This window comes from Urocitellus parryii, chromosome 5 (assembly GCF_045843805.1).
Source record: "Urocitellus parryii isolate mUroPar1 chromosome 5, mUroPar1.hap1, whole genome shotgun sequence".
In the NCBI taxonomy this organism is placed as follows: domain Eukaryota; kingdom Metazoa; phylum Chordata; class Mammalia; order Rodentia; family Sciuridae; genus Urocitellus; species Urocitellus parryii.
The window spans coordinates 196,184,597-196,212,458 of NC_135535.1; the positions used below are offsets into that span (position 1 = coordinate 196,184,597).

General features: G+C 37.7%; 1 protein-coding gene across 6 annotated transcripts in view; it reads left to right on the plus strand.

Moving 5' to 3' along the window:
• The window catches only part of Tdrd1 (tudor domain containing 1), a 38,323-nt gene extending 12,652 nt beyond the window's left edge, over nt 1-25,671 (plus strand). Inside the window, exons 6-24 of one of the 6 annotated variants that reach the window (XM_077798977.1) lie at nt 950-1,054; nt 1,269-1,451; nt 1,913-2,056; nt 2,569-2,740; nt 3,698-3,784; nt 7,712-7,879; nt 7,997-8,104; nt 8,995-9,165; nt 10,523-10,765; nt 11,207-11,341; nt 14,245-14,355; nt 15,194-15,364; nt 17,420-17,695; nt 18,605-18,724; nt 20,150-20,266; nt 23,429-23,596; nt 24,618-24,845; nt 25,453-25,499; nt 25,579-25,671. In XM_077798977.1, the coding sequence (XP_077655103.1) occupies nt 950-1,054; nt 1,269-1,451; nt 1,913-2,056; nt 2,569-2,740; nt 3,698-3,784; nt 7,712-7,879; nt 7,997-8,104; nt 8,995-9,165; nt 10,523-10,765; nt 11,207-11,341; nt 14,245-14,355; nt 15,194-15,364; nt 17,420-17,695; nt 18,605-18,724; nt 20,150-20,266; nt 23,429-23,596; nt 24,618-24,845; nt 25,453-25,499; nt 25,579-25,671 (2,847 nt within the window). The remainder of the gene's footprint in view (nt 1-949; nt 1,055-1,268; nt 1,452-1,912; nt 2,057-2,568; nt 2,741-3,697; nt 3,785-7,711; nt 7,880-7,996; nt 8,105-8,994; nt 9,166-10,522; nt 10,766-11,206; nt 11,342-14,244; nt 14,356-15,193; nt 15,365-17,419; nt 17,696-18,604; nt 18,725-20,149; nt 20,267-23,428; nt 23,597-24,617; nt 24,846-25,452; nt 25,500-25,578) is intronic. The other 5 variants (XM_077798978.1, XM_077798980.1, XM_077798979.1 and 2 more) reach the window with 5 other exon arrangements.
• Nucleotides 25,672-27,862: the final 2,191 nt, after the last annotated feature.

A 27,862-nucleotide genomic window follows, 5' to 3' on the forward strand; every position in this document is an offset into this window, starting at 1 on the left:
GGAAGTAGGGGCCTAATCTGATATGATGGAGATTTGGGCCTACTTTTTCTTCTATCTTCTATTAGACACAGGGTCTCTGATTTAATTCCTAGTTCCTTGATCTACTTTGAGTTGAGTTTTGTGCATAGTGAGAGACGGGTTTAATTTCATTTTGCTGCTTATGGATTTCCAGTTTTCCCAGCATCATTGTTGAAGAGGCTATCTTTTCTCCAGTGTATGTTTCCAACTCATATTTAAAGATAAGTTTTAAACTGGGCACGGTGGGACATGCCTGTAATCCCAGCGGCTCGAGAGGCTGAGACAGGAGGATCAAAAGTTCAGAACCACTTAACACCTCGCTGTTGCACCCTCAGCAACAACGAAATGTTAAGCAATTCAGTGAGACCCTGCCTCTAAATAAATACAAAATAGGGCTGGGGATGTGGCTCAGTGGTGCCCTGAGTTCAATCACCAGTACCAAAAAAAAAAAAAAAAAAAAAAAAAAAGGCTACGATTTAGGTTTCTGTAGCTCCTTCTAGCCTCTAGTTTGAAAAAAGAGTGTCTTGAGTTTTAAAGCTTTAAGAAATTCACATTTGCCTTTATTCCTGGTGAATTATTATCTTTTCTGACCTTCTCAAATATTTATTCTTACAAAAACATTAACAAGTACACATTTATAATTTAAAACTATAAATTTCATTTACAATTAAAAGTAGCACTTCTACCTTTTTATTTTATTTTTTAACGAATTCAACATTATCTTCCCTGTGATGCCCTCATTCTTGGGTGACCCCTGTGCTGTGTATGCTGTCTGTACAAAATGAATTTCAGCAGCTCTTAGAGGCCATCCCTATTTCTGTTCTCTGTTACTTAAGCCTAAGAGTTAGGTTTATATGAGTCCAGCTGTTAGTGGCGACAATGTCGTTAACAGCCGTGCTTGTAAGTAACTCCTTTGTGTTTTTCAAACCAGAGTGACTGTCCACTTGGGGTTACTAAAGAAATAGCCACTGATACTGAGAAAATAATGTTTTCTGACTTGAGAAGTCTACAACTCAAGAAAACCATGGAAATAAAGGTATTTTTTATTTAATTGCCATAGATCCAGGACTATAGATTTTTATTTCATTTCCTATTTTTAAATCGAGTGCATATAGTAGCTATAAAATATCCAATTAAATTATTAAAGACTACAAAAACTATGACACTTTTTGTGTCTGAGTTTTAAAGCTTTAAGAAATTCACATTTGTTTTTATTCCTGGTGAATTATTATCTTTTCTGTCTTTGAAAGGGTACAGTTACTGAATTCAGACACCCAAGTGACTTTTATGTCCAGTTATATTCTTCAGAAGTTTTAGAATACATGAACCAGCTCTCGGCAAGTTTAAAAGAAACATATGCAAATATGGTGCAAGATGAAGATTATATTCCGGTTAAGGGGGAAGTTTGTGTTGCCAAGTACACAGTTGATCAGGTAACCTGTGATGAAATGAATTATTCAGTAAAATGTCCTGACATTGGTTGTCCCACCTTGTCTACACCAGAGCTGGTGAAGGCTGGGATGGCTCACAGCTAGACTCTTCCTCTCTGTTCCCTGCTCTGTTCTCTACACTTCCTCCTGCCCTAACCTCTCCTCTGTTTATTGGTTCCTAAGTGGTTGCTGATCTTAGAGTTTGTGGTTATTTGTGTGGCTGAGACATCAGTGTAGAGTCTGCTGGACTGGAATAGCTTAGGAATACTTGTGAATATTAAAGTGTCCTAATTAGATGATTTTAGGAATTTCTTAGCAAGATTTGTAGACATTAAAGTTGAGTTTTTGAGTGCCTCTGAACAGAAGAGGAGCCTTTCATTTATGTGGTCTGTTGTTAATACAGAGGTTCTTTGAGAATGTGGAATGCTATTTGGAAGCAAAATTCCATTATATTTCCTTTCCAGACCTGGAACAGAGTGATAATACAAGATGTTGATGTGCTACAGAAGAAGGTACAAGTCTTGTATATTGATTATGGAAATGAAGAAATAATTCCAGTAAACAGAATTCACCAACTAAACAGAAACATTGACTTGTTTCCTCCTTGTGTGAGTCTTTTACTTTCTAAACTCCCATCAGTGTCCCCAGGGAGCTGTTTCTTAATGTTTAATGCTTGCTTCTGTTCTGCCAAGATTTCATACTTATTGGAATATCTTCTACTATGTGTATGAACACCCCTAGGCTCCACTTCAGTTATCCCTCATTTAGTTAAAAGTTCCTCAGGAAAAAAACTTTTAGGCACATCTTACCTATCTGGTGTTTACAAACTTTTTTTTCTATCTATTACTTGAAAGTAGCCAAAATTTTTTTTTATAATTGAAGTCTAATCATTATTCTTGAATGAATTTCTCAAGCTTCAGGTACCAAAAGTTAGCTTTAAGAACAGAAGTACCAAGAGAGACAAATACAGTTATGCCTAAAATTGTTTATCTGGTTAGTACTTAGACTTTTGCTAAGTTTTTAGCATGAAAACATCATTTTTATTAAAATACTTAAAAATTAATTAGAAATTTTATTTATAAAATTCATTCGTACTAATAACTTGCACAAAATTTTTTAGGCCATAAAGTGCTTTGTGGCTGGTGTTGTACCAGCAGAGGGGAATTGGAGCAATGATTGTATCAAAACTATTAAATCACTGTTCATGGAGCAGTTCTGCTCTATAAAGATTGTCGACATCTTGAATGAGGAAGTGGTTACCTATGCTGTAGATGTCATGCTACAAAATTCAGGTAAGATCTGAGTTTTCTTTTTTAAATTAAGGATTTAATATGTTATTCAGTCCCCACCTGTCACTTGGAGAAGAAATATAACCACAAAGGTGAAGCCAAGTAAACTCCTCTCTGGAGTCATTCAGATTGTGACTAAAAATGGGGGGTTGGATTGGCAGTTTATCAAAGACATGGCACAAATTCATAGAATTAGGTGATTTAAAAGGCCAGATTGGACAACATGGAAATAGGGATGATGTCATTCTCCTGTTAGTATAGCCGTTATGATGTACGCTCTTGGTTTCTCCTTCATTGCTGAAATTCCTGAATTTCTCACTGAATCCACTCATCCTCATCTGCCCCCCAGTCCTGCGTTCACTAGTGTGCAGTGTGTGAACTGTGGCAAGGAGGCACTGGGGATGGAGTTCCGTAGCAGTTTGGGAAGTGGCTTCTGTCAGTCTACATGCAGTTGCCTGTTGGTTTTCCCTCTGCTTTTATGGACTATGACATGGGTGACTTGGCAGAAAACGCAGTTAATCTGTTGAACTTAAGTATAAAGTCTTTTGTTGCTTGTTATGTATATTTCATGTTATGATTTCAGCTCTTGGTTGTTATTTCAGGGAACTGAGCTTCATGTCAGGGCTGACGAGCCCTTGTTTCAGCCAGACTGTCAGTCTGAGGAAAAAGTAGTCTTATGTCTTATTTTTTTCTCATAAATAGTGGTTATTCTAAGCATTCTTGTGGGGTAGTAACTGAGAAATCTTTTCATTCAGTTTACCATTGTGCTACTATGGGAATTTTATCTCGATTTTTAAAACTGGACATTACTAAACTGTCTTGCCCATAGCAAGTGACCTGGTAAAACATACCAGTGTGTTAATAGTTGTAATCTCTGCATCATGTTATTAACTTGTTTGTTTATTTTTAATGCTTTGTACAGTGTCTCAATAGAGATATATGTTCTTAATCACTTTTTAGGAAAACTTTTAGACCATGTACTTGTAGAAATGGGATATGGTTTGAAACCCAAAGGACAAAATTCTAAGAAGCAAAGCACAGATCAAAGTGAGTATTCAGATGAATATAAATATGTAGTGGCTTCAGTTATCGAAGAGCTTCTTCTCTTCTAAATCAAAAAGGCAGGACTGTAGCACTGCCCACACTAGTAATGGTGACAGTCCTTCTGTAAACTATAAGAAGGATGGTGTTTTTCATTTAGTAATATTTTCAATCTCAGTCTTCCCTGCCAGTCTCCTTCTCTGTGTCTAGATTAATCCTTAACATGGTAATTATCATTAGTATAAAGTATTAAGTATGACACTTTAGGCTGAGAACTTTTTAGCTCACATTTCCTTAGTTTAATTTGGTACTTTTCTTTATTTGAGTATTCCTATCAATAATATGTAGGTCTTTAAAATTCTGTGTTTATTTTTTACTTCTTGTTTACGTGTGTGTGGTTTTTCATTTAGTTTAAACAGATCAAGAAATTTTATCCTCAGAATTTTATTTTCTCATTGCCTAGGCATATGTTTCTTTTTTAAAATATTTTTTATAGTTGGACACAATATCTTTATTTTTATGTGGTACTGAGGATCGAACGCAGTGCCTCACAATGCAAGGTGGGCGCTCTACCACTGAGTCACAACCCCAGCCCTATGTGTCTCTTTATAGCCTGTTTTTCCTTTACTTTATTCCTTTACTAGTTACTTTGAGTGTAGACATGATTCATTGCCTCTTGCTGATGCATCCAGAGGTGATGCCAGATTCATGATTGGACACATCCTGCCACATAGACAAACCTGACTCATCGTGAAGTCTGCCTTCCCCCTTAGTCTTCCATCCCTTGCCCTGTCTTTGTTGATTCTTCTGTCCAAATGTCTTTTTTCCCCCTTTCTGTTCTAGCTACCATTTCCTTAGTTCAGGAATCCTCCTCATTCATGGTTAGTTGAAGCAGCCTTCTAATAACGTCTTTTATTCTCCTGTCCATTCTCTTGGTACTTGCCCATGTGGTATCCCTAAGTCACAAATCTCAGGGCAACAGCTCTGCTGAAAAGCTCTCAGTAGTTCTTTGTCATCTAGAGGAGAAAACCAAACATATAGTGGTAGTAATGGTTGAAACTAAGTGTTGGTGGTGCAGAGTGAGGAAAAACAATGAGGAAGGTAAATCTGGAGTCTATAATATAGTGAGAAGGTGTGGTGGAAAAGGTGAGAAGAGAATGGGGGAAAGTTGGCCAGAGGTACTGAAGGGTAAATGCTTCTGGGGGAGGGGCGTCATCTGCTTTATAAGATGCTTGGAAGGAACAAAGAAATCCAGTGACAGGTATTTGCTTCACTATGGTATCATGGAGGTGCCTTCAAGAAGTATGTTGTGTGGTTGGTACAGACAGACTCGGAGGAGCCCCTAGGAAGGGTACCTGACCAAGACTTGGAGAGAAACCTTCAAGTGCTGCCACACTGAGCAGGAAGTATCAGGTTCTAGTGGTGAAGCATGTGCTCCTAGAAGAAAGCACACATATGTAAAGTCCTCAAGACATAAGAGTATGTTGGCCTGAAAAAAAGGAAAAATAGGTATGGCTGGAGTCTACCGTTGAGGAGTTGACCATAGGATAAGGGAGCAGAAGTTGGGAGGTTAGCTAGAGTAGACAGGTCTAGGGAACAGTGATCAGGTGATGGGGAATGGAAGGGTCAGGATCTGGAGTCCTGACCCCTGTTACTCCAGTGGTTTTTGTGGGTATGGGGGAAAGACTAATTAGAAATTAGAGAAGATAAGCAGAGCTGGGTGCCACTGCAGCTTGGGAGACTGAGGCAGGAGGTTCACAAGTTCAAATCAAAGCCAGCCTAAGGAACTTAGCAAGACCTTGGGTTTAATACTCAGAACCAGAAAAAAATAATATTAAAATAGGAAGAGGGGCTGGGGGGCTCAGTTGTAGAGCGCTTGCCTAGCATGCGTGAGGCACTGGGTCTGATCCTCAGCATCACATAAAAATAAAATAAAAGTATTGTGTCCACCTACAACTAAAAAATACTTTTTTTAAAAAAAAAGAGGAAGAGAGGAAATGTTGTCAAACTTTCTTAAGAATTTGAGCTTTCTTAAGAATATAGCTTTGATCCTAGCACAGAATCCAGCCTCTACTTCTGTCTTGCCACTTCGTGCCTGGCCCAGTTGAGAAGCTTTCAACCTCCGCTTTCCCCATCACCGCAGAGTCAAGAGGAGCCAGGTCTGAGGACTCCTCGTACATTGGCCTCTCTTCTGCTGAAGTGCTCTTGTGCCTGGCTCCACTTAGGGTGTCTGTGTTGGTGATTGAGCAGCCCCTGGATAGCCTGCCTTCCCTTGTGGTATTGATCACCTTGTCACTCCTGATGTGAACATCAACTGTATCCTCCAAGACCTGGATCTTCCAAGGAGCATGGACCACAGCCTTTTACTTATTTAATGGCCTCTCTCAATTATTTAGCATGGCATCCTTCATGTTGAATATATAACTTAAAAACCCACCAAATACCCTGAGAAGACCTTCTGATGGACTCGCACAGCTGAACGAGGCCATCAAGAGGATTCCTCCCCTCCCCCTGTCTAAATATGAGGACGCAGGGCTAGAGTTGTGGCTCAGTGGCAGATAGAGCGCTTACCTAGCATGTGTGAGGCCCTGGGCTCAATTCTGAGCACCACATTAAAAAAATCAATAAAATAAAGATATTGTCCAAATAAATAAATGTGAGGACACAGACACAGCAGGTTACCCTAAAGCAGGAGGATATGGCCCAAACGTAGGCCCCTCACCCCAGGGCAGTGCTCTTCCCCTCACACCATTCGTCTTTTACTGTGAATCCACAGGGCAGTGGTTCATTCTTCCTGTTGCTGAGTTTTGCTCTTGCCTCCTCCCTATGTTTTGATTTTTTTTTTTTCTGAAAAATGTTTCTCTCTTACCTGTTGCTGAGTTTTGCTCTTGCCTCCTCCCTATGTTTTGATTGTTTTTCTGAAAAATGTTTGTTTCTCTCTTGAATTTATCTTGGCTAATGTTTGGCGCCAATTATCTATTTCAAAGGGATTTCTGACATAACTTCAGGTATCCTTATAACGCACTAGGAGCTCATTCCTAGGCACTAGGCACCATGTTCCCTCCACTTCTGTGGTCAGTCATTTCCCCTTGGTCTTCAGAGTCGGGCTGCCTAGGTGCCTGGCGACACTTGTTTTCCTTGGCGGATCTGCAGTACTCTAGATGCCTGTTTTCTCATATTTCTGAGTCAAAACAATGAGCCTGACCATAGTTCCGTCTGAATAGTGTCTTCTTAGCTCCTTAAAGCAGTATTTTGTCTTTCAGGAGTCTGGTATGTTGGTGGTATCATGAGATTTCTGAGTCTTGATCCTGAAGACACATTCCTTGAGAACTTGGAATTTTATAGGCCGTGTGCTTTTGTCATTCCTGATAATTTTCTTATATTCTAAGTTATTTTTCTGGTGCTCAACATCTTTTCTCCTTCAAACTCTTCAGTCAGTTCTGATTTATTTCTCTTGACTTGACACATATGTTACTTGTTCATTTTTTTTAACTGTTTAGTGCATTTTAAACATTTTTATTTCAAAATTTATTTTGTTATAATAATAATTGTTTCCTATGGTATTTATCATTTAATTATAGAATGGGTCCTATGCAGGCGTGTTTCTACTTCATCATGTGAGCCTATTTCAGTTATATATTCTTGGACTCTAAGATTATGTAAAGATTCTATTTATAGAACATTTCAACTAAATCTGAATTTTCTTTTTATGCCACTAATTTTCTTGGTCCTAGTCTAACTTTGAGTGATGTAGGAAACTGGCTTCACACATCCATCTTCAAAGGGAGAAATACTGTGGGTTCTCATACTACCATCTTGAGGAACCTTGCCCAGTCATACTCATATTCTCTTTTTAAAAATGATTGAAGTGTGCATATTTTTTCTAAACTTTTAATGAAACCAAAATGACTTATTTTTGTATTTTCTGATAAGGCGATCCTGAAGATATTGGAAAAATGACAGCTGAAAATAAAATTGTTGTAGACAGAAGTGACCTAATCCCCAAGGTGCTAACTGTAAATGTGGGTGATGAGTTCTGTGGTGTGGTTGCCCACATTCAAACACCAGAAGACTTCTTTTGTCAACAATTACAAAGTGGCCGTAAGTAAATTGTCTTGATTGGTTGTATCATAACAACAAACTTCATGAGACTCAACATGCAAAAATAAATTTAAACTATACCTTATCTGTTGTTGAAGATGTGATCTGTATCTGCAGATAAGCTTGCTGAACTTCAGGCGGCACTCAGTGAGTACTGTGGTCAAGCATCTCCACGCTCTGATTTTTATCCGACCATTGGTGATATATGTTGTGCTCGGTTCTCAGGTAAGGAAAGAGCATCATTGAAAGTTTTACTTATAGTTGAGTAAAACTATTGAAACATAAACATTGGTTCACACTGAATAGCTACATTTGAAGCTTAAGTATTAAAGTGTGTCAGTTACATTTTTAAATACGTCCATTTAAACTGGATCAAAAGAGTGTGGATCAATAGGTATGAGGGCAGAGAGCCCGTGAGCATCAAAGGGGTGGATAGAAAGGATGTTCTTATTATTATTTAGTCTTTGGAGATTGGTTTAGATAGTTCCATTTACATAAATATGGGACGTAGGGACCCACCTTCCCCCGACACACACATTCATGTCTTTGCCAGTTTTATTTGGGATAGCACGAGGTCTGGAAGCCTAGAGCTGTTGTGTGCAGCCTCTGCAGCTGCAGCAGTCTTGCCTTGTGATAGTCTATTTCTGTTGCTGTCATTGAGGGGGAGGCCCTGCTGCCTCATGGAAGGAGAGGGGCAAGAACAGGGCAGCCCCCAGAACATGAGTTGTTTGGCTGGTGGAGTCCAGTTGACTCATACTGTCGGTGTTCTAGAAATAGCCCTGCTGAATGCCTTAGCAAATGGTATTGATCAAGACCTGGGAATTCATGTGATCAGGACTTGCACTCCATCCTACTGAGCTGTCCACTGAAGACATAATGCACATAAGTAAATAATGATAACATATGATTAATTAGCAAGCTATTAATAAAGGTTACGTTTTAGGAACTGAAGACTTCAGGTAGCAAAACGGACAATGTTTAGTAAGCAGACATTTTTCAGTAAAGCTTGTTATTCTGTTAAAGTAAAACTTAAAAATGATCATCTCTAATGTGAGGAGTTTTTATTTTTATCTTCATTAGAAAATTATTTGAGACTGAGTCTCTCTTTGTTTCAGAGGATGACCAGTGGTACCGTGCCTCCGTTCTGGCCTATGCTTCTGAAGAATCTGTACTTGTTGGCTATGTTGATTATGGAAACTTTGAAATCCTTAGTTTAACAAGACTTTGTCCCATAATTCCAAAGTTGTTGGAATTGCCAATGCAAGCTATAAAGTGTGTGCTGGCAGGTATGACATTTTTATTCTGTCCCTTAAAACATTAAACCCTAAAGATGAAAATTGAAACAAGAGGCAGGGAAAACATGCTTATCAAAACAATAAGAACGTTATGATCACATGCTTAAGAATTGTTACTATACATGTTATTTTTCTCATTGAGATTAGGAGTCTCTTTCCAGATCAGTAAATTGGCTCCAGCAACTTAAGTATACCATATTTTAACTAGTATACAGTATTAGGTGTTTCCAAGCTTTTGTTGTTAGTAGTGTTCTTTTGGTTACATTTTGCATTATATCTAAGATTATTTCCTTAGGGTATGTTGCACAATGTAATTATATTGCAAATGCTTCTTTTAGGACAAGCTCCCCCAGGTGGATTGGGGGTGTTAGTGAGTGTGCTGCTTTTCACATGTACATCTTCCTCCAGGAAGAGTGGAAGTAGTTTATGCAGCCTCCAGAAAAGCACAAGAGTTAATTTCTTTACTCATTCATGCACCACAGAGATAGAATTGGCTAAGGTGATATAATATAAATCTGATAAGTTAAAAGCTAAACTATTTCAGCCTTCTTCAATACCAGAAGTTGAACTCTTTTTGTAAATGACTTGGCTCTTGTGTTTTATGAATTGACTTAGGCAGAACCTCACCAGTATTGATTTGTAAGCAACCTTTCAGTACTGACTTGTGCTATAGATGTTTCATGTGTTAATATGAGATCAGTGTTTCTTCTTGGAATTTTTTTATAAATTTGTTTATGATTTTCTTAATAACTGTATTTAGTTATGATTTATACACTATCAAATTTAGTTAAATAATTTTAAATTTTAGTAACTTGACCAAGTTGTGCAGCCACCACCATGCTCCATGCTCCACTTTTAGAACATTTCCATAACCCCAGTGAGATCTCTGTGCCTGTTTTACTGCTAAGCCTTGCTTCCCAGACAATAGCTACTGTATTTTGTCTTTGTAGAATCTGCTTTTCTAGACTTTTCTAATTGTGCTGCAGTTTATACAATGAATCAAAATCCATTCTGCTGTCATATATACACAATTAAAATAAATATATATGACTGCAGAATGGATTTGGATTCATTGTATACAATTGCAGCACAACTTTTCATTTCTTTGGTTGTACATTCTGGACATTTTGTATCAATGGGAATCATGATTTTTTAAAATATAGAAGCATAGAAGCTTTTGGGTATTTTTCTTAATTCTATAATTTTCATATTTAGAAAATCCTTTTGCTCAGTACTGTACTATTTAGTCCCAGTGCTTGCCATAGATTTAAATTAAAATTGTGGAAATGAGGAATGTCAAAATATTGGTTTCAGGAATCATTCTAACATTTAAAAAATTCTTTGTTAGGAGTAAAGCCATCATTAGGAATTTGGACTCCAGAAGCTATTTGTCTCATGAAAAAAATTGTACAGAACAAAATGGTCACTGTGAAAGTGGTAGACAGGTTGGAAAATAGCTCCCTGGTGGAACTCGAAGACAAGTCTCTGACACCCAGTGTCAGTGTCACCAGAGCGCTCATAGACGCAGGCTTTGCTGTGGAGGAAAAGGAGATGGCGACAGATAAACCCAGTGGCGTGAAAAAAGCCAGTGGCAGTGGTAAGTGAAGTGCCTGTGAGGTTTGGCGTCTGTGCTGGAGTTCAGGTGGTTCTGCTGGTGGGTTCTTGTGCTTAAGAGTGGGTGTTGAATGCCTGTCTTCCCCCTTATTTATTTATTTGGTACTGGGAATTAAACTCAAGGGCATCTACCACTGAGCTACTTCCCCAGTCCTTTATTTTTTATTTTCAGACAGGGTTTTGCCCAAGTTGATTTTGAACTTGCAGTCCTCCTGCCTCGTCCTCTCAAGTCTCTAGGATCACAAGCATGTGCCATTGGCCCAGCTATGAAACTGGCTTTTTAAGGTTAACTTTCCATTAAAGTCACTCATAATATCAGTGGAAATTTACTTCTTCAACAGATTTCTGAGCAACCCACTTCCTGCCACAGCCTCCCCCAACTCTATTTCTTGTGCAAAATCTTTGATTACTTTTACAGTTCCCTTGGGTATAGAAGAAGTAAATCCATTGAAGTGGACGTGGGTTGAGCTTGCTATTGACCAAACAGTAGATGTTGTGGTCTGCGTGATGTATAATCCTGGAGAATTTTATTGCCATGTCCTTAGAGAGAATGGTAAGTTGACTGCTCTTGTTTGTTTCTTTTTACAAATACATTGACATATATGATAATTTATGAGTTTGTTAATGATAAAAGTATTCTCTGAGAAGGTCCAAATGAGAATTGGTATTTCTAAGAGAGATTTGGTTATACTTAGTGGGCTTTTATTTGTCTTAATCTATTGTTTCTACTTTTACTAACCTTTTTTTATATTTAAACCAATATAGATTGCATAGAATGTCTCCTAAATTCATTTTTTGAATTAAATATAATTATTGATTTTATTGACATATTACACTCATGTGGATAATTACCCACATAGGAGAATAGCATAATGATTATGACAAGGTCAACACACTTTAGTGTGTGCATTTCTATGGATGGGATCCAGGGGCTCACACATGCTAACCAAGTGTTCTACCACTGAGCTACATCTTATTTTGAGGCAGGCTAGTCTCAAACTTGTACTACCCTCCTGCCTCAGCCTCCCAAGTACCTGGGATTACAGGTATGTACCTCTGGGCCAGCTAAGGTCAGCACACCTCTATAGCTGGTCTCTAAGTCAAGATATAGAACATTACCAGTATCCCAGAAGTTTCCTTTATGTCACCTTTTATCATTGCCCCTTCTCTTTTTTCAAAAGGAAACCCTATTCCACCTTCTAATAGCATCAATTAGTTTTTCCTTGTTTTGTACTATATGTAAATAGAATCATACAATACATGCTTTTTTTTTTGTTTGGTTTTAATGCTGTGAGAGTGGTGTTGCCTGTAGCTGTGCCTATGCCACACTCTGTTGTACTGCAGCCTGGTATTCCTTTCTACCATTGGATATCTGTCTGGCTTTCAGTTGGGGCTATAAAATGATATTGCAGTGAACATTCTAGTACAATTTGGTAATCATGCATTTCTGTTGAGTCTATACCCAGGAATGAAATTCCTGGGTCATAAGGAGGATGCATGTTTTCAAAGCAGTGAATGCCAGTTTCCAAGTGATTTTGAAAATTGTTAGAGATTTCTGATTGTTCTGGATTTGTACAGACTACTTTGTATTTTCATTTTTTGTTTAATTCACTCTGATGGGCAGCATTGATTTTTAACTTTTCTAAAATCCTCTGTCAGATTCAGACATTAAACTAGATAACTTACATTCCATTCTGAGGTTTCTGAGTTTTGTAATTCTTTCATTCAAAATCACCTGGTTGATGGGACCACTATTTCCTATAGTGAAAAACTAATTTTTTTCCTTTTAATTTATTTTCACAGGTGATTTTATAAGCATGTTGGTACAAAACTCAAAAGTTAGTAAAGAGTATAGAGTGGAAAGTGAATTTACCACTTCCTTTCCTCAGTTTTCTAAATGTCTTTTCAGAAATATTTTATTCATGGTTACATGATTTCTTTATTCCTAACTGATAAAACAGTGTAAATCACTTTCATACTTTACTTTTCTCCCACTGTATCTGGTAAATAAGTTCACATAGTGATTTCTCCATTGATTTTCTTTTTGATGCATTTTTAATTTGGGAATTATTTACAGAGAATTGGGCAGAGTGGTATGGTCCTGCACACTTCTCATACTTAAGTGTGACTTAAACACTTTAGTAGTTAACACAGGGCATGATTGTGGTGCATTTGTTACAACTGAGAGACCAGCAGTTTGTCACTAGCAACTGAATGCCAGACTTGGCTTGTGTCTTGCAGGGTTTCCTCTCATCCTTGCTGTATTCCAGGTCCAGCCCAGGACACCTCATTGCTGTTTAGTCTGCATTCCACTCTTTGTCAGGGTCACATGTCTTCCATCACATGGATTTATGCTAGTTTAATTAATCTAGATGTGGATGAAGAATTAGTTTCCAGGCTTTTATTACTAAAATGCTCCTTGTACTCTGTGATTTTACTCTAATAGTATGTCCTTGGGACAGATTCTGAAAATTGTCATCCTTGGGTCAAAGGATATGTGGCTGGCCAGGAGCCCTGGAACAGCAACAGTGTGCCCTGTTCTAAACCCTTTCCAATGTAGAGTCCTCACACTTTTTAATTTTAACTAACCTGAAAGGTGAAAACTCTAAACTCGTTATGATTAAATTTCCATTTCTTTGAGCCACTTGGCTGGCCCTTCACTGCTGCTTTACCTTACATCTAATGCGCTGCATGGTCTGTGTCTTCAAGCTGCTGCTGTTCTGCGGTGGCTCCCCTTTCTATTTCTCTGATCTGCCAGGCTTCTCCTCATCGGATGGTTTTTGGTTGCCTAATTCTGTAGCTCTGTACTGTGTCTCAGAGCCGCTTCTGCTTTTGGAGCACCCTTTGCTTTCCAGCAAATGCTCTGTACTTCTCTGTAAAGCCTCTAGCAGGAAGAGCTCATGAGCTCTCTGAATTCCCTCAGCTCTATTAACTTTGCTGTCAATTTAATAACTATGTTTACTCTTTCCAGGACAGCTTTTATATAGCTTTATTTAGGGTTTATGTCATGTTTCCTGTCACCTGCAGAGCTCATGTTGGTATACTGATGATAATGCTGTAGGATTGTGTCTCTGCCCAGTAAGTCCTTGATATTGGATTGAGAGTATTAACAATGACTTTTTGCTTAATAATTTTTTGGTAAGAAAAAAGATTTGGTGCACTTAATGGTTGTTTGAAAAAGGTTTTTGTGATCAAAACATTTTTTGACTTTAAAGGAAAATTTGTGTTGGTATTTATTTTTTAAAGAGAGAGGGGGGGGTGGAGAGAGAGAGAGAGAGAGAATTTTAATATTTATTTTTTAGTTCTCGGCGGACACAACATCTTTGTTTTGCATGTGGTACTGAGGATCGAACCCGGGCCGCACGCATGCCAGGCAATCTCGCTACTGCCTGAGCCACATCCCCAGCCTGGTATTTATTTTTAATATTAAATGCTATACATGTGTTTTATTTTTAGCTTTAAAGAAGCTCAATGATTTGAATAAATCATTAGCAGAATATTGCCAGCAGAAGTTGCCGAATGGTTTCAAGGCAGAAATAGGGCAACCTTGTTGTGCTTTTTTTACAGGTAAGCTGTCATTTTGACTATTAGAATCTTTTGTTTCTTGAATTTCAGCTTTCATTTTTAGTGTGTATTTTATTTCTAGTTTTTAAGCACGTTTCTCATAACCAAAATTAAATGAGTGCTTCAGATATCAAGTGTTTTTCCTTTTAGTAACTCCAAGTGACACGTTCTTGCTAAAACCTTGGTAAACATTATTTCAATGCTTTTCTTTCCAGAATTTCTGATATTAAATTAAGTTAGTAAAAGAGCTGTTTACAGAATAGAATAGACAATATGATTGATGTATGTACATTCCATGTATGTATTATATATCAAAATGCATTCTACTGTCATGTATGACTAAAAAAATAAATAAATAAAATTTTTAAAAAAGAGCTGTTTAATACAAGGTGGTTGTTTGTTCTGGTCCACCAGTTGATGTTAATTTTGAAAAGAATGCATTGGAACACATTTGCCAGAGTTTCAGTGCAAGAATCTCTCTATTCCTTTTATTATTTAGCCAAGTAACAGGTAAAACAATCTAAGCCATTAGTAGTATTATAAGCCTTTACCATTAACAAGAATGTTCAAGTTTTACCTCCACTTTCACAGTTCTGCTTTTTTGGCTAGCTTATGAATGAAATCTTTATATCAGATATAAAATTGTGGTACTGCAAAAGTTTTAAAGATAATTCTAAAAATGGATTTTGAAAAGTCTGAGTCTAGGGATTTTTAGTGAAAATCTGGGGAAAAGAGCAGACTTATTAGCACTTTATGTAAAGGTATTTTCCCCCCAAGATAAAACCTTCAGACATTAACAGAAGGGAAGTGTTCCACATCACCAACTTTGTGTTAAATCCAGGCGATGGTAACTGGTATCGTGCTTTGGTCAAGGACATTTTACCAAGTGGAAACGTCAAAGTGCACTTTGTAGATTATGGAAACGCCGAGGAAGTTACTACAGATGAACTCCAAATGATACCATCAAAATTTTTACAACTTCCATTTCAAGGGATACAGTGCTGGTTAGCAGGTTTGTATAGAATAAAATTTTTTTAAAAAATTGTTTTTGAGAGAGAGAGAGAGAGAGAGAGAGAGAGAGAGAGAATTTTTTATTTTTTAGTTTTCAGCAGATACAACATCTTTGTTATGTGGTGCTGAGGATCGAACCTGGGCCGCACGCATGGCAGGCGAGCACGCTATTGCTTGAGCCATATCCCCAGCCCCTGTATAGGATAAAATTTTTATCAGCTGTTTTCTACTATCAGGATATATAGCATTCTAACTAGTTACAGCTATAATTGTAACATTTTATGTGACGGATGTCTGGAGTTGATGTCAGACAAGGGGGTGGTGGCTGCTGCTTTCTAGTGACAGGAGTGAAAACACAAGAGCCTCCTGAAGGCATTTTGCAGAATTCCTTAAGAGCCTCAAATGTTCCGAATTTTGATTTAGCAACTTTATTTCTAGTAATTTATCCCAAAGCACTTTGGGAGTGGCACAAAGTTCAGCTTTAAGGAAATACATTACACTGCTGCTTTACTGATAGCAAAACAACATCAGTTGGCTAAATGATAATCTGTATAGTGGCTAGTGATCGTACTTGTTTTATAGGGTTGTTGTGAGGATAGATTAGTGTTTAGACATTCAAAGTTCCACTTATGTGTTTGCATTCTGTCATAAAAATGAAACAAAATTGTTAAAAGGAAGATTGTGATGTAAGTGAAGAAAGCAAGTTTAAAAAGAGATGCAGGACAGCAATGTGATGCAGAGAACAGACTCTAGAGTCGTCTCTGCCACTTAATGACTGTGACATTTATGCAAATTATTTAAACTTTCTGTGCTTTCATTTCCTTGTCCAGAAAAGAATATTGCCTTCCTCAGAATTGTTCAGAATAAATGAGATAAAAATATAAAGCTCTTAACTGTACTTGGCATCATACCTATATTCACTGTTACTATTTTTCAGTGCTGGGGATTGATCCCTGACCTTGCAAGAGCTAGTTGACAAGCACTCTACCACCAAACTACATGCCCAGCCCTTTTTGTTTTGAAAAAGAATCTCACTAAATTGGCCAGACTTGCCTAGAATTTTCAGTCCTCCTGATTCAGCCTCCCAAGTAGCTGGGATTACAGATGTGAACCATCATATGTCTGATTTATAAACATTTCCTAGAGATATGTGTGTCTATGTGTGTGTGAATATACACATGTTTTTCCATCTGCACATAAAAACTGGAAGCAGCCAGGCACAGTGTTGCACACCTAAAGTCCCAGTTAACTTTTTGGAAGTTTGGATTTCAAAATGTTAATAGTATATGTTAGAAACCATAGATAATCATCATCTTATCTTTTGTCTGTTTTCCTTCTATACATAAGTATATTTCTTTTTTAAAAAATATTTTTTAGTTGTCAATGAACCTTTATTATATGTTATTATATTTATTTTATTATATATTATATGTGGTGCTAAAAATTGAACCCAGTGCCTCACACATGCTAGGCAAGCACTCTACCATCCCTTCCAATAAGTATGTTTCAGATTATTGTTCTTAATTATCATGTTTTTATGTCAGTGCTTTTTAAAATTTGGCCCCAAAATCTAGCAGCATATTAAATGAGAAATTCTGGGGCAAGACCCAGAAATCTCTCTCTCGCTCTTTTTTTTTTTTTTTTTTTTTTGGTACCAGGGGTGCTTAATCACAGAGTCACATCCCAGACCTCGTTTATGTTTTACTTTGAGTCAGGTCTGGCTAAGTTACTGAGGCCAACTTTGAACTTTCAGTCCTCCTGCTTTACCCTCCCTAGCCACTGGGATTACAGCATGAGCCCTCTTGGCTGGACGGAAATCTGTTTTTAACAAGCCCTCTAAACTGAATCTATAATTCAGCTCCATGGCTGAATTTCAGATAGATAGATAGATAGATAATTGAACAGCAGATAGATGGATAGATAGATAATTGAACAGGGTAAGCAGTTACTCAGAATTGCTGAATGGAATGGCAAGGACCCATCCCTGGCTACTACTATGGAAGCAAAAATGCAGCTTATGCATTGGATTCTTTTTATTGCTCTTCTTATTTTCCAGATATACAGCCTAGAAACAAACACTGGACTAAAGAAACCATAGCAAGATTTCAGATGTGTGTTGCAGGGATAAAACTCCAAGCCAGAGTGGTTGAAATCACTGAAAACGGGGTGGGAGTTGAACTCACCGATCTTTCCACTTCCTATCCCAGAATAATCAGTGATGTTCTTATTAATGAACATCTGGTTTTAAAAGCTGGTTCCCCACACAAGGACGTGCCAAATAATAGACCTGTTAATAAACGGAATCATCAAATTGACACCCAGGGGCTTCAAGGTAATACTTCTTTCTCTTTTTAAAAATTATAATTCTATATAATAGTGGAGATTATTGTGATGTATCCATATGTTCATACAACATGATTTGTTCCATTTCATTTCTTTTTTTAAATTTTTTTTTTAGTTGGACACAATACCTTTATTTGTTTTTATGTGGTGCCGAGGATTAACCCAGGGCCTCACACGTTCTAGGCGAGTGCTCTACCGCTGACCCACAACCCCAGCCCCTGTTCCATTTCATTTCTTACTTCACCTGCCCTCCCTTCCTTTCTTCTCTGATCTATTTATTATTTATTTTAACTGGTACATTATATTTATACATAAAGTGAAATTCATTATGATCTATTCTTACATGCACTTAAATTGGTTGATTATCATTTCTCCGTTTCTCCTTTTAAATCATGTGTTATTTAAATTTGTTAGCCTTTGTTTTTATAGGCTATGAAAATTCTTCTATCTTAAATTACACAATTTTCCTGTAGAGATTTTCTTTGTGAGTATAGATTAATAATTGGTTATTAAGCTCCATATTTATTGAAATATTTTTAATTGATCAAACATTGTACTCATTTTTTTGGTTATCAGGTAAATGTATATCATATGGGTATGTATCTCTTAAAGTTTGAGAAAATTTGAAGAATTATATTAAATATACTACATAAATGTCCTTTGGGAGTGTAATAGTTCAAGGATTCTCATTATAGACTGAACTTTTTTTTTTGAATAGTATCCATATAATCCCTTAAATTGAACAGATTGTTTTGTGAAATACAGATTTTTCTTTTTGGGAATTTGGGAATGCTGATAATCAGCAGTTGATGAACAAATTGATTTGAACTAATAAATCACTGGGAAAGAAGAGTAAATTTTATCCATTTAATGCAAAACCTGTGTTTTATGACTTCAGCCACCTCTTCAGCAGAGAATTGGAAGACTATAGAATTGCCAGTAAATAAAACTGTGCAAGCAAGCATACTAGAAATCATAAACCCAAACCTGTTTTATGCCATCCCAGATGAGATGCCAGGTAAGGAACCAAATGGATCAACACATGTTTATTCTCCTCTTTTAAGCTGTGCAAAGAAAGTGATCATCGTGAACTCCTCAGGAAGTGAAGGGAAGAAGAGGTGGGTGATGATTTTTAAGGAAGAATTGATCATAATGACTTAGGGCAAGTTTAGTTCCCAAAGCACAGATGTGAACAGAAAGGGAGCATCCTGCATCTATCACCCTCTGAGTGGCCTGGCCCTGAAAACCTACAGCTTTTTGTACTAAAACCAGTGCCCTTAATTATCATATAATTTTTTATTTAATATCATGTTATCTATACTGAATTGTATTCACTGAGCCTTACTTCCTACAATCTTTTGAGTTTGAACCAAAACCACTTCAAATTTATTGAAAGACTTAGTAATAAATTCCTAATCATATTTTGTCATATCTTAGAAACTTGAAATATACTGGAGATAATCATGAAGAAAATGCATGTTGAAGTGATTTTTAATTTTCCTTTTCTTCGTTTCATGGAAGTTTACAATTGAGAATCTCTTAAGTGTATGTGAAATTATTCTTAGTATCTGAAGGTGAATTTGGTTCAAATTGGTGGTGTCCATTGAAATAATTTGTAGCTGAAATAATTAAAAGCTGAAAAAAATGAACCTTTCTTTCATATTGGCAGACCTAGAATTGTAGTAATACCAATAAAAGAATTGTAGTAATACCAATAAATTCTTAAATTTATCTCCAGTATTACAAAAACCATCTTTAATCCATATTGTAAAAAGCAGGGATTCAGGGTTATTTGATCCTGACCACATATGGCATGATGAATTGGAAATAACATTCAGGATGATTTTATTAAGTATAGGACACATACACCTAACTGTCATAAAGCACAGTTTAATAAGATTCATGGAGTGAACACATGAATGTAACCACCTGATCAAGAAATGGGCCCTTCATAGGTTTCTTTCACGCCTCCTCCCAGTTTTGCATTCCTTCTGCAAAAGGCAACCAATAGTGGATATATTTATTTTGAAAATATAATGTAACCAGGCATAGTGCCACACACCTGCAATACCAGCTGCTCAGAAGGCAGAGGCAGGGGCATTGTAAGTTCAAGGCCAGCCTGGGCAATTTAGCAAGAACTTGTCTCAAAATAAAAAGGGGTGGAGGATTTAGCCCAATTGTAGAGAACTTCTGGGTTCAATCCCTGGTACAAGCTCTACACACACACACACACACACACACACACACACACACACACTCTCTCTCTCTCTCTCTCTCTCTCATATATATATATATATATATAGTTTGTGTAATATTTGTTATATATTTGTATATAGTGTGTATTTTAAATATGCAAAGGATTTTTATTAGACTTTGTATTTTATATACTATTAGTAATAGCATTGGAAAGTTTTTCACAAGAGATTGCTTCTATTTCTTTTAGAAAATCAAGAAAAACTGTGTATATTGACAGCTGAATTGTTAGAATATTGCAATGCTCAGAAAAGCCGTCTGTCCTACAGACCAAGAATTGGAGATGCATGCTGTGCCAAATACACAAGTAAGTTTCTTAGGTAAAATATTAAAGGAAAAATGTTTAGTGTGCTCCCTTTTTTTGTGAGATTTTGTAGATTTTGATATATTAGATGCATGTTTCATTTGGTTAGAGAAGAAATACAGAGTTGTGAATTTAATTCTTATATTGGTCATTCAGCATTTCTGTGCTTTGTAGATTATTTTTAGGCAAACTACACAAATATGTCAGTACTTACAGGTAACCATACTCTACTATGGTGGATTGCCACAGTCCAGCTGCAGCAAAATAACCGGGGGGTGACAAATAACTTGTGTACGTTGATACAGCAGGAATAGGAGCCCTTTATTGTAGGACAACAGAGCTATTTATACATATTGCACAGCTTATCTTAATTAGCATAAACTAGATACATCAGTCAACCAATAAGGAATCTCCACACTTAATGGCTCACTTTTGTTACTTCTCAAACCATTCCCTCTGGCATTTTGCCAGGCACCATCCAAACTTGTTTACGAACTCCAACATTCCTCTGGCAAAATACCAGGTGTTATTTTTGACTTATTTACAGACCTTAACAGTGGATCAGTAACATTAAGGATGTACAGTCTATATATATGTATATGTGTGTGTGTATGTATATATATATATATATATATATATATATATATATAATGAATGTGAATTTACAATATATGAATTTACTGGAAGAAGAATGAATGGCCTCAGGAAGTCAAGACTGATTATAGTCTACTTTAACCACTCATGTTTAGTATTTCATGTTAACAGATTGCCATTGCTAGCAAATAACACTATTCTGGCTTGTTTCTAGGATTGAGGTGAAGTGGAACTGCAGCCAGTTTACCAGACCTTTTAGGGTCCGTGTAGGGTCTGTTACTAGGGCCTGGGTGGGCATTGCTCCTGCCATTTTTCAGGCAGATGGGGCTGGTGGCAAGAAGGTAGCCCAGCAGTGCTAGAGCTGAGTTCACAGGGGAACAGGGCTGCTCTTGATCAGTAGCAGGACTGGGGCTCAGGTCAGCCTTCCCAGAACAACCCTCCTCAGACTTGGGCTCCTGGGGTCTTAAAACCACCTGCCTGAGTCCCAAGGGAACTTCTGTTCTTAGATAGCACCATATTGTTGCTTTGGTGGGGAAGGGCACGAACCTGCTACACTTTTCACCTTGCTGAAGTCACTCCCTAGTTTTGGTTTTCTTTTGTATGACAACTGGATTTGCACCGCCCCTCTTCCCCTCTTCTTCCCCTTTTGCTTCCCAATAGAAGTTGTGATTTTTAGTTAAATAAGTATTTGTGATGACTTGATAAAGAGCTGAGCCATGCTGTAGTCCATGATTCTGGTTCTCATTTGCAACTTCTGTTGTTAATGTGTTATACTTTCCCTATCTCCAGTTCTCTGTATTAGCATAAATTCCCTCCAAGAACTCTGTGTATTTGATCAACTTTTATTCTACACAAGACATCTTCAGCCCTGCTCCTATCCAGGCTGCTTGTCCTCCAGCCTGTGGCTGTCCTCTTGGGATTTCCTTTCCCCACTGAGCTTTGAAGATTGTTTCAGCACTCCCCCTCTGTTAACTGGATTTCTCCTTCTCTCAGCTCAACTTGATTGCTTTCACCTTATTTCCCTTTTGATTTTACTCCAATATTAAGGTGGATCTTATCTTTCAGAATCTGAGAAGGGGTGTGAGTAAGATAAATTTCTTATCTCCTATGTTTGAAAAAGTCTTTAACAGTTGATCAATAGCTTGTCTGGGTGTATGATTCTAGATTAGAAGTCATTTTCCCCTGGAAATTTTGAAGGCATTGCTTTTATTGTGTTTTAGCTTTGGTGTTTTTTATCAAAAGGTAGACATTATCCCAGACTTTCCCAACTTTGTACATATTTTTAATCCTCTCTGGAACCTTCAGTATCCTCCTCTTATATTTGAAATGTGCAGTACAGCTTGGTGTGGTACTTTCTTTGTACCTTTGCACTGGGCACTCAGTGGAACCTTAAGTCCAGAAATTTATGGGCTTCAGTTTTTCTGAATTTTCCTGAATCAGTGCTTTCATTCCCTTCTTTTGTTTTCTAATGTTGGACTCAAAATCTTCTGCTCAATTTTGGTTTTCTTTCATTCTTTTCTCTTTTTTCAAGAGACCTCCTCAATTTCAACTTCCAGCTTTTCTCATTGAAGTTTTCATTTCAGATACCACATTTCTAGTTCCAGTGTCTCTTGATTTTTTTAGGTGTGTGTGTGCATATGTTTAATACTGTTCTGTTCTTATTTCAAGAAACGAGTGTCATTTCTCCAAGGATATTACTTTTGTTCTTTCAATTTTCATTGTTTCTCCAAAGTCCTGTTTTGTTTCTTTTGCGCTCCTGTGGCACATTAGAGGCTTTCTTCAACTCTATGGTGATCCCTTGTTATTCACATGTCTAAGATGGAACTGTGCAGTTCTTTGGGGATTTCTTTGAGTAGCTGGTCCACTATTGGTCTTGAGCAGGTTGATCTGGCTCTGCCGTTGTACTGGGCACTGCCAGGGTTGGCAGCTGGACGTGCTCTCACCTGGGCTGGTTGTCTGCCGCCCGGAGTGCTCCAGTTCTTAGCAAACTCTTCCTCCTCTGCTCAGTCTCACGTTCCCCACCACATGGTCTCTCTGGAAGAGGAATCTCTAGTCTTTTATAGTTGTAGGAGCAGTTGTCTGGAATCATTTCAGAAAGGTATGTGAAGCTGTATTAAAACATGTGAGCATAAAGCTTTTTAGTAACTTTAAAAATAAATATTATCATGTCCTCATTCCCAGCTCCATCTTTACTCCTGCTTTTGAATGAGTAGCACCAGTTATTAAGCCTTGGGGTCTGAGGATTTGAGGTACAAACTGGGCTACTGCCTGACCCCCAGCTTTGGCTAAGCTACCATGAATCTGATAAAATCATTTCCATTCATACGTCTGTTTTCCAGACTTCTGGTATTATATGAGTTTCTCTTTTGGTCATTGTCCTTATGATTAAAAACAAAAATCCCATTGTCTTTTTAGTAGGATTTGGAAGGAATAGAGGTAAAGCTGGACTGTAACCATAAACCTTGGCGTGAATTTTTAAGTGATATGAATGTAATTTATGAAAAGGCATCTGAGGTAGGAGGAATTGTTGACTGAACTTCTCAGCTAAGCAAGCGTCTGTTCTGTTTTCAGGTGATGATTTCTGGTACCGTGCGGTTGTTCTGGGGATATCAGACTCTGATGTGAAAGTGCTCTATGCAGACTATGGGAACATCGAAACCCTGCCTCTTTCCAGAGTGCAGCCGATTGCTGCCAGCCACCTGGAGGTCCCTTTCCAAATCATTAAATGTTCACTTGAAGGTAGATAAATCAGTTTCCACTTTGTGTGTCTTGTGAGATTGTTTTTCTCTTTGTTTCACATCTCTGAGTCTGAATCAGTTGTGTATTTTAAGTAATTGCTCAAATTTCTAAATGTCAAGAGTTTTCAAAGAAATTTCACATTCTTTTTTTTTTTTAACTCTCACAAAAACTATACTCAGATGATCTGTCTTTGTTATGTGGCTTATTTTCAGAGCGTTGAGTTTCAGAGATTGTTTTGCCCCCTCTGGAAAAGCTCTAGAAGTGTCTGGGGCAATGGTCTGACCCCTCTTCCAGGGTCTTGCTGCCTTGTCACAGCTCTCCTTAGAGACCAGAGACATTGCAAATGACACCATTCCTGACTGTCTTACTATGGTTACTACATTCCAGCTTCAGTTGGAATTTGAATAAAGTGAACTGAAATGTTTAAAGTAGCTTTTTACTCTTATTCCTGGTCTCTTTACTCAGCAACCTCATGGATAATATCACACTGATGACTTAGAGTCTGATTTAATTTTGCTCAAGAATTGGGAAATTCTTTATCACTGGATAAAGATGTTCCCCATTGGAACATTCAGAGCAAACATTGTTCCTGTTTTGTGCCCCCTAAGGCTAGATTAGTGCTCGGGGTCATCCATAAATATTTGTTGAGTAAATTTGAATTTTCTAATGCAATAGCAGTATTACATCAAAAAATACCTAAACCAGCCAAAGTCAGAAAGCCTTTTGTTTATTATCCTTAGCTAATTTATCTAACTATAGTCTTTAAAAAGGGACTTGAAAATTATCTGGTGCAGTGGCACATACCTGTAATCCCAGTGGCTGGGGAGTCTGAGACAGGAGGATCACAAGTTCAAGGCCAGCCTCAGCAACTTAATGAAGCCCTAAGTAACTTAGTGAGTCCCTGTCTCAAATAAAAAGGCTGGGATGTGGCTCAGTGGTTAAGCACTCCTAGGTTTAATCCCTGGTACCTACATATATATATATATATATATATATATAGATATCTTCAATTTTTTTCCAGGACTGATGGAGTTGAATGGAAGCTGTTCTCAATTAATGATAGAGCTACTAAAAAATTTCATGTTGAATCAGAATGTAATGCTTTCCGTGAAAGGAATTATTAAGAATGTTCATACAGTGTCGGTGGAGAAGTGTTCTGAGAATGGTACTGTCAATGTGGCTGATAAGCTGGTGATGTATGGGCTGGCAAAAGACATCACATCTAAAAAGCAAAGTGCTTTAAATAAAGGTATTTCTTCAGGTGTGATTAATACCAGATGAAAGTGTAACAAGGAGCAGAGATGGTCACTTTAGTTGACCTGATCTTCCTCATTCTGTGTGGCCATAGTTGCTACCACCACCTCCTCCATAAATCCCTTGGAAGGGCTCCGTTGCCACCTCAGGGGCCACCTTGGTGGGAGCAGTCCTGTTCCAGGGAGTCCATAGGGCAGCTCAGCAGCATTGTTCTGGGAGTTAAGCTTTGAAGTGTCTCACGTTCTGCCCTGGCCTTCCTTCAGGTTCACTTTTGATCCTACTCAACATGAGTTCTCAAGTTTGGGATTGGCGTATCCTGGTATTTCTACAGTGTTTGGCAGACCTGTCCTTGCCCAACAGAGGTCCCCTGTAGGTGATGATAGGATCTGACCCTTGCAGTGTGGGTGTTAATTTGTATTAAACAAACAAACAGAAAAACACCTGGTCACAAGAAGTAGATAAAACATTGAAGCCCAGATGGGTGGATTGTGTTCTCTGTATTTGGAACCCAGCCATAGGGGCAGATAGATATCTGTTGAGATCTAGGTTTTTCTTGTTGTTCATGTTGGATATTACCTAATGGCTTTCTTTTTTTCTTTTAGAAAAGATGCACAGGATGAATTGCTGCTGTACACAGTTGCAGAAACAAGTAGGTAAAATTTCCTTTAAGTAGATGTATGTTCTTAACAGTTTTAGAAATGAACTACTGTTTTCTTTCTCATCCATAGGTTGAAAAACATGAGCAGATTCTTCTCTTCCTTTTAAACAATCCAACTAATCAAAATAAATTTATTGAAATGAAAAAACTGCTAAAAAGTTAAGTAAGTGAAGTTTGATGTTTTTGCCACTCCTGTTATTGCCAGTCAGCTGCTGTGCTGTTGGGGGTGGGGGTTGGGGTAGGGGGGCAGATGGAGTGACTCTTGGGACAGCTGTGCTTGACTACTTTTTAAAAAATTTTTTTTTAGTTATCAGTGGACCTTTGTTTTATTCATTTATTTTTATGTGGTGCTGAGGATTGAATCCAGTATCTCACACATGTAAGGCAAGGGCTCTACCACAGAGCCACAACCCCAGCCCCATGCCTTACTTTAGATGCGGTGATCTGAGTTTGGCTGGGATGCTCTTGCTGTATCCCGAGGTCTGATCTGATGTTTTCCCTATGATGCTCCTCGTGGGTCTGAGCCCAGAATTGTGGGTTCTCCTGCCCTTTCCCTGTTACTGATATGTGGGAGGATTGTCATGAGGTGAGGTTTAGCCTCAAAATCCTCATGGCCCAAATTGAATCATCTCAGATCCTCACAGTGCACACCACTACCATTAAGATGGGCACCTTTTGTGAAGAGGACCTGAAGGGTGTGGAATGGAATGCTGATGCACAGAAACAGATTCCCTGTTAAAATGAAACGTTGCCTCCTCTTGGGGCTGTGGGTGACTCCAGTGTTTAAAGAAAACATTGCTGACTCTAAACTGGTAGTTCCCCCACTTTTTGACTGTCTGGGACCCTTTGTCCTAAGATTGCTCTCAGAAATTACTCTATGATAAATGGTAATTAAAACTTATGATCAAAATGGAATTGTCCTCCTTATAATTGATGTAATTGGGTTGATGTAACAAAAGCAAAGGAGCTTTGCTCACTTCGTGCCTGGGCTTTGATTAGTTCAAGTGTGATTTTTGTTGGGCCATTTGGAGATCGCCCAAGAGGCTGCTCTTTGTGATTGTCTTGTGGGTGTGGTTGCTCTCAGGTAGGAACCAACAGTGTTCAAACATTTCCCATGTGCTAATGTACTTATTATGTATGTTTTTAAGAAAGTACAGCTGCATTGTAAGCTCAGTGTCATTAATGCAGGAACAATGGTTTTGATTCTCAAAATTTATTTCCTTTGCAAATTTTGGGTTGTTTCTAGTAAGTGATGACTTAACAGTTGCAATTATAACTTTCAATTCTTTCTAATACATTAAGCTTTAGTATCGGCTACTTTTTTTGTGTACACAAAGTCACATGCTTGATCTCCACAGTACCCTTCAAATAAAAGTAGACCTTATTTTAAGGATGAGGAAGCTGGGGTTCCCAGATGCACAAGATCATGTACACAGCCTGAAGACTAGCATTTATGCCTGAAAGCTGAGTTCTCTCTATTGCCCTTGACTGCAGTCTGCATGTTGTGCTACAGCATCTTTATAGATTATATCACTTCTATAGGACATAAAATTAGGGGGTTATACTAGAAAAAATGCATACACGGTTGCTTAAGCAAACGCAGTTGAATATTTACTCTTATATTAGTCTTCCTCGGGGAAGAGAGAATATTTTAAAAAGGTAAGTATTATATCATCTTTGGAGGAATTTATTAATTGATAATTGTAAATTGTCAAAATAGGGGTGCTGTGGTGGGTGATCAGAACACAACATTTTGAAATATATTGCTCAAAAGTGATAAATTCTTTAACATACAAGTTAATATCAAATACTTTTTATGTTTGAAGGAGAGTGCCAGCAGCTGTTTTTATTTGTGAAGGGTAGTATGAACAGCTCTACTCACTGGTGGTGAGCTTTTTTAACTGACAGATTTGATTTAAATGTGCAGTTTCAGTTGAAGGTGAATGTTTGGTTTGCTTGTGCTTAAAATGGAAATTAAGAACCATAGTGATTGAGCTTTTATATAAAGTATAACTGTGGTTGATTTTTCTCTTTCAGGAACAGTGTCTTTTGGAAATAAACATGAGAAAGGAAACAATGAAAACTAGACTTGAGAAAAAGCTTTGCATCTTGTGTGTGTTTTAATGGAACCTTTTCTTTTTCTTTAATGACCTTTTTTGCCTCCATTTTTGCTTGCTTACCATTGTTCTCTTAGGTTGCTAGCCCCCCACCCTTTCTTCCCACCAAATAAGTCTTGGAAAGAAGAGTCATAGCAAATTCATGGGAATGCCTGGAAAGGATATGTAGGGCTTTCCACTGTGTATATATAACTTTTTTTTTTTTCATTTTACGTGCTTGGGATTGAACCCAGGGCC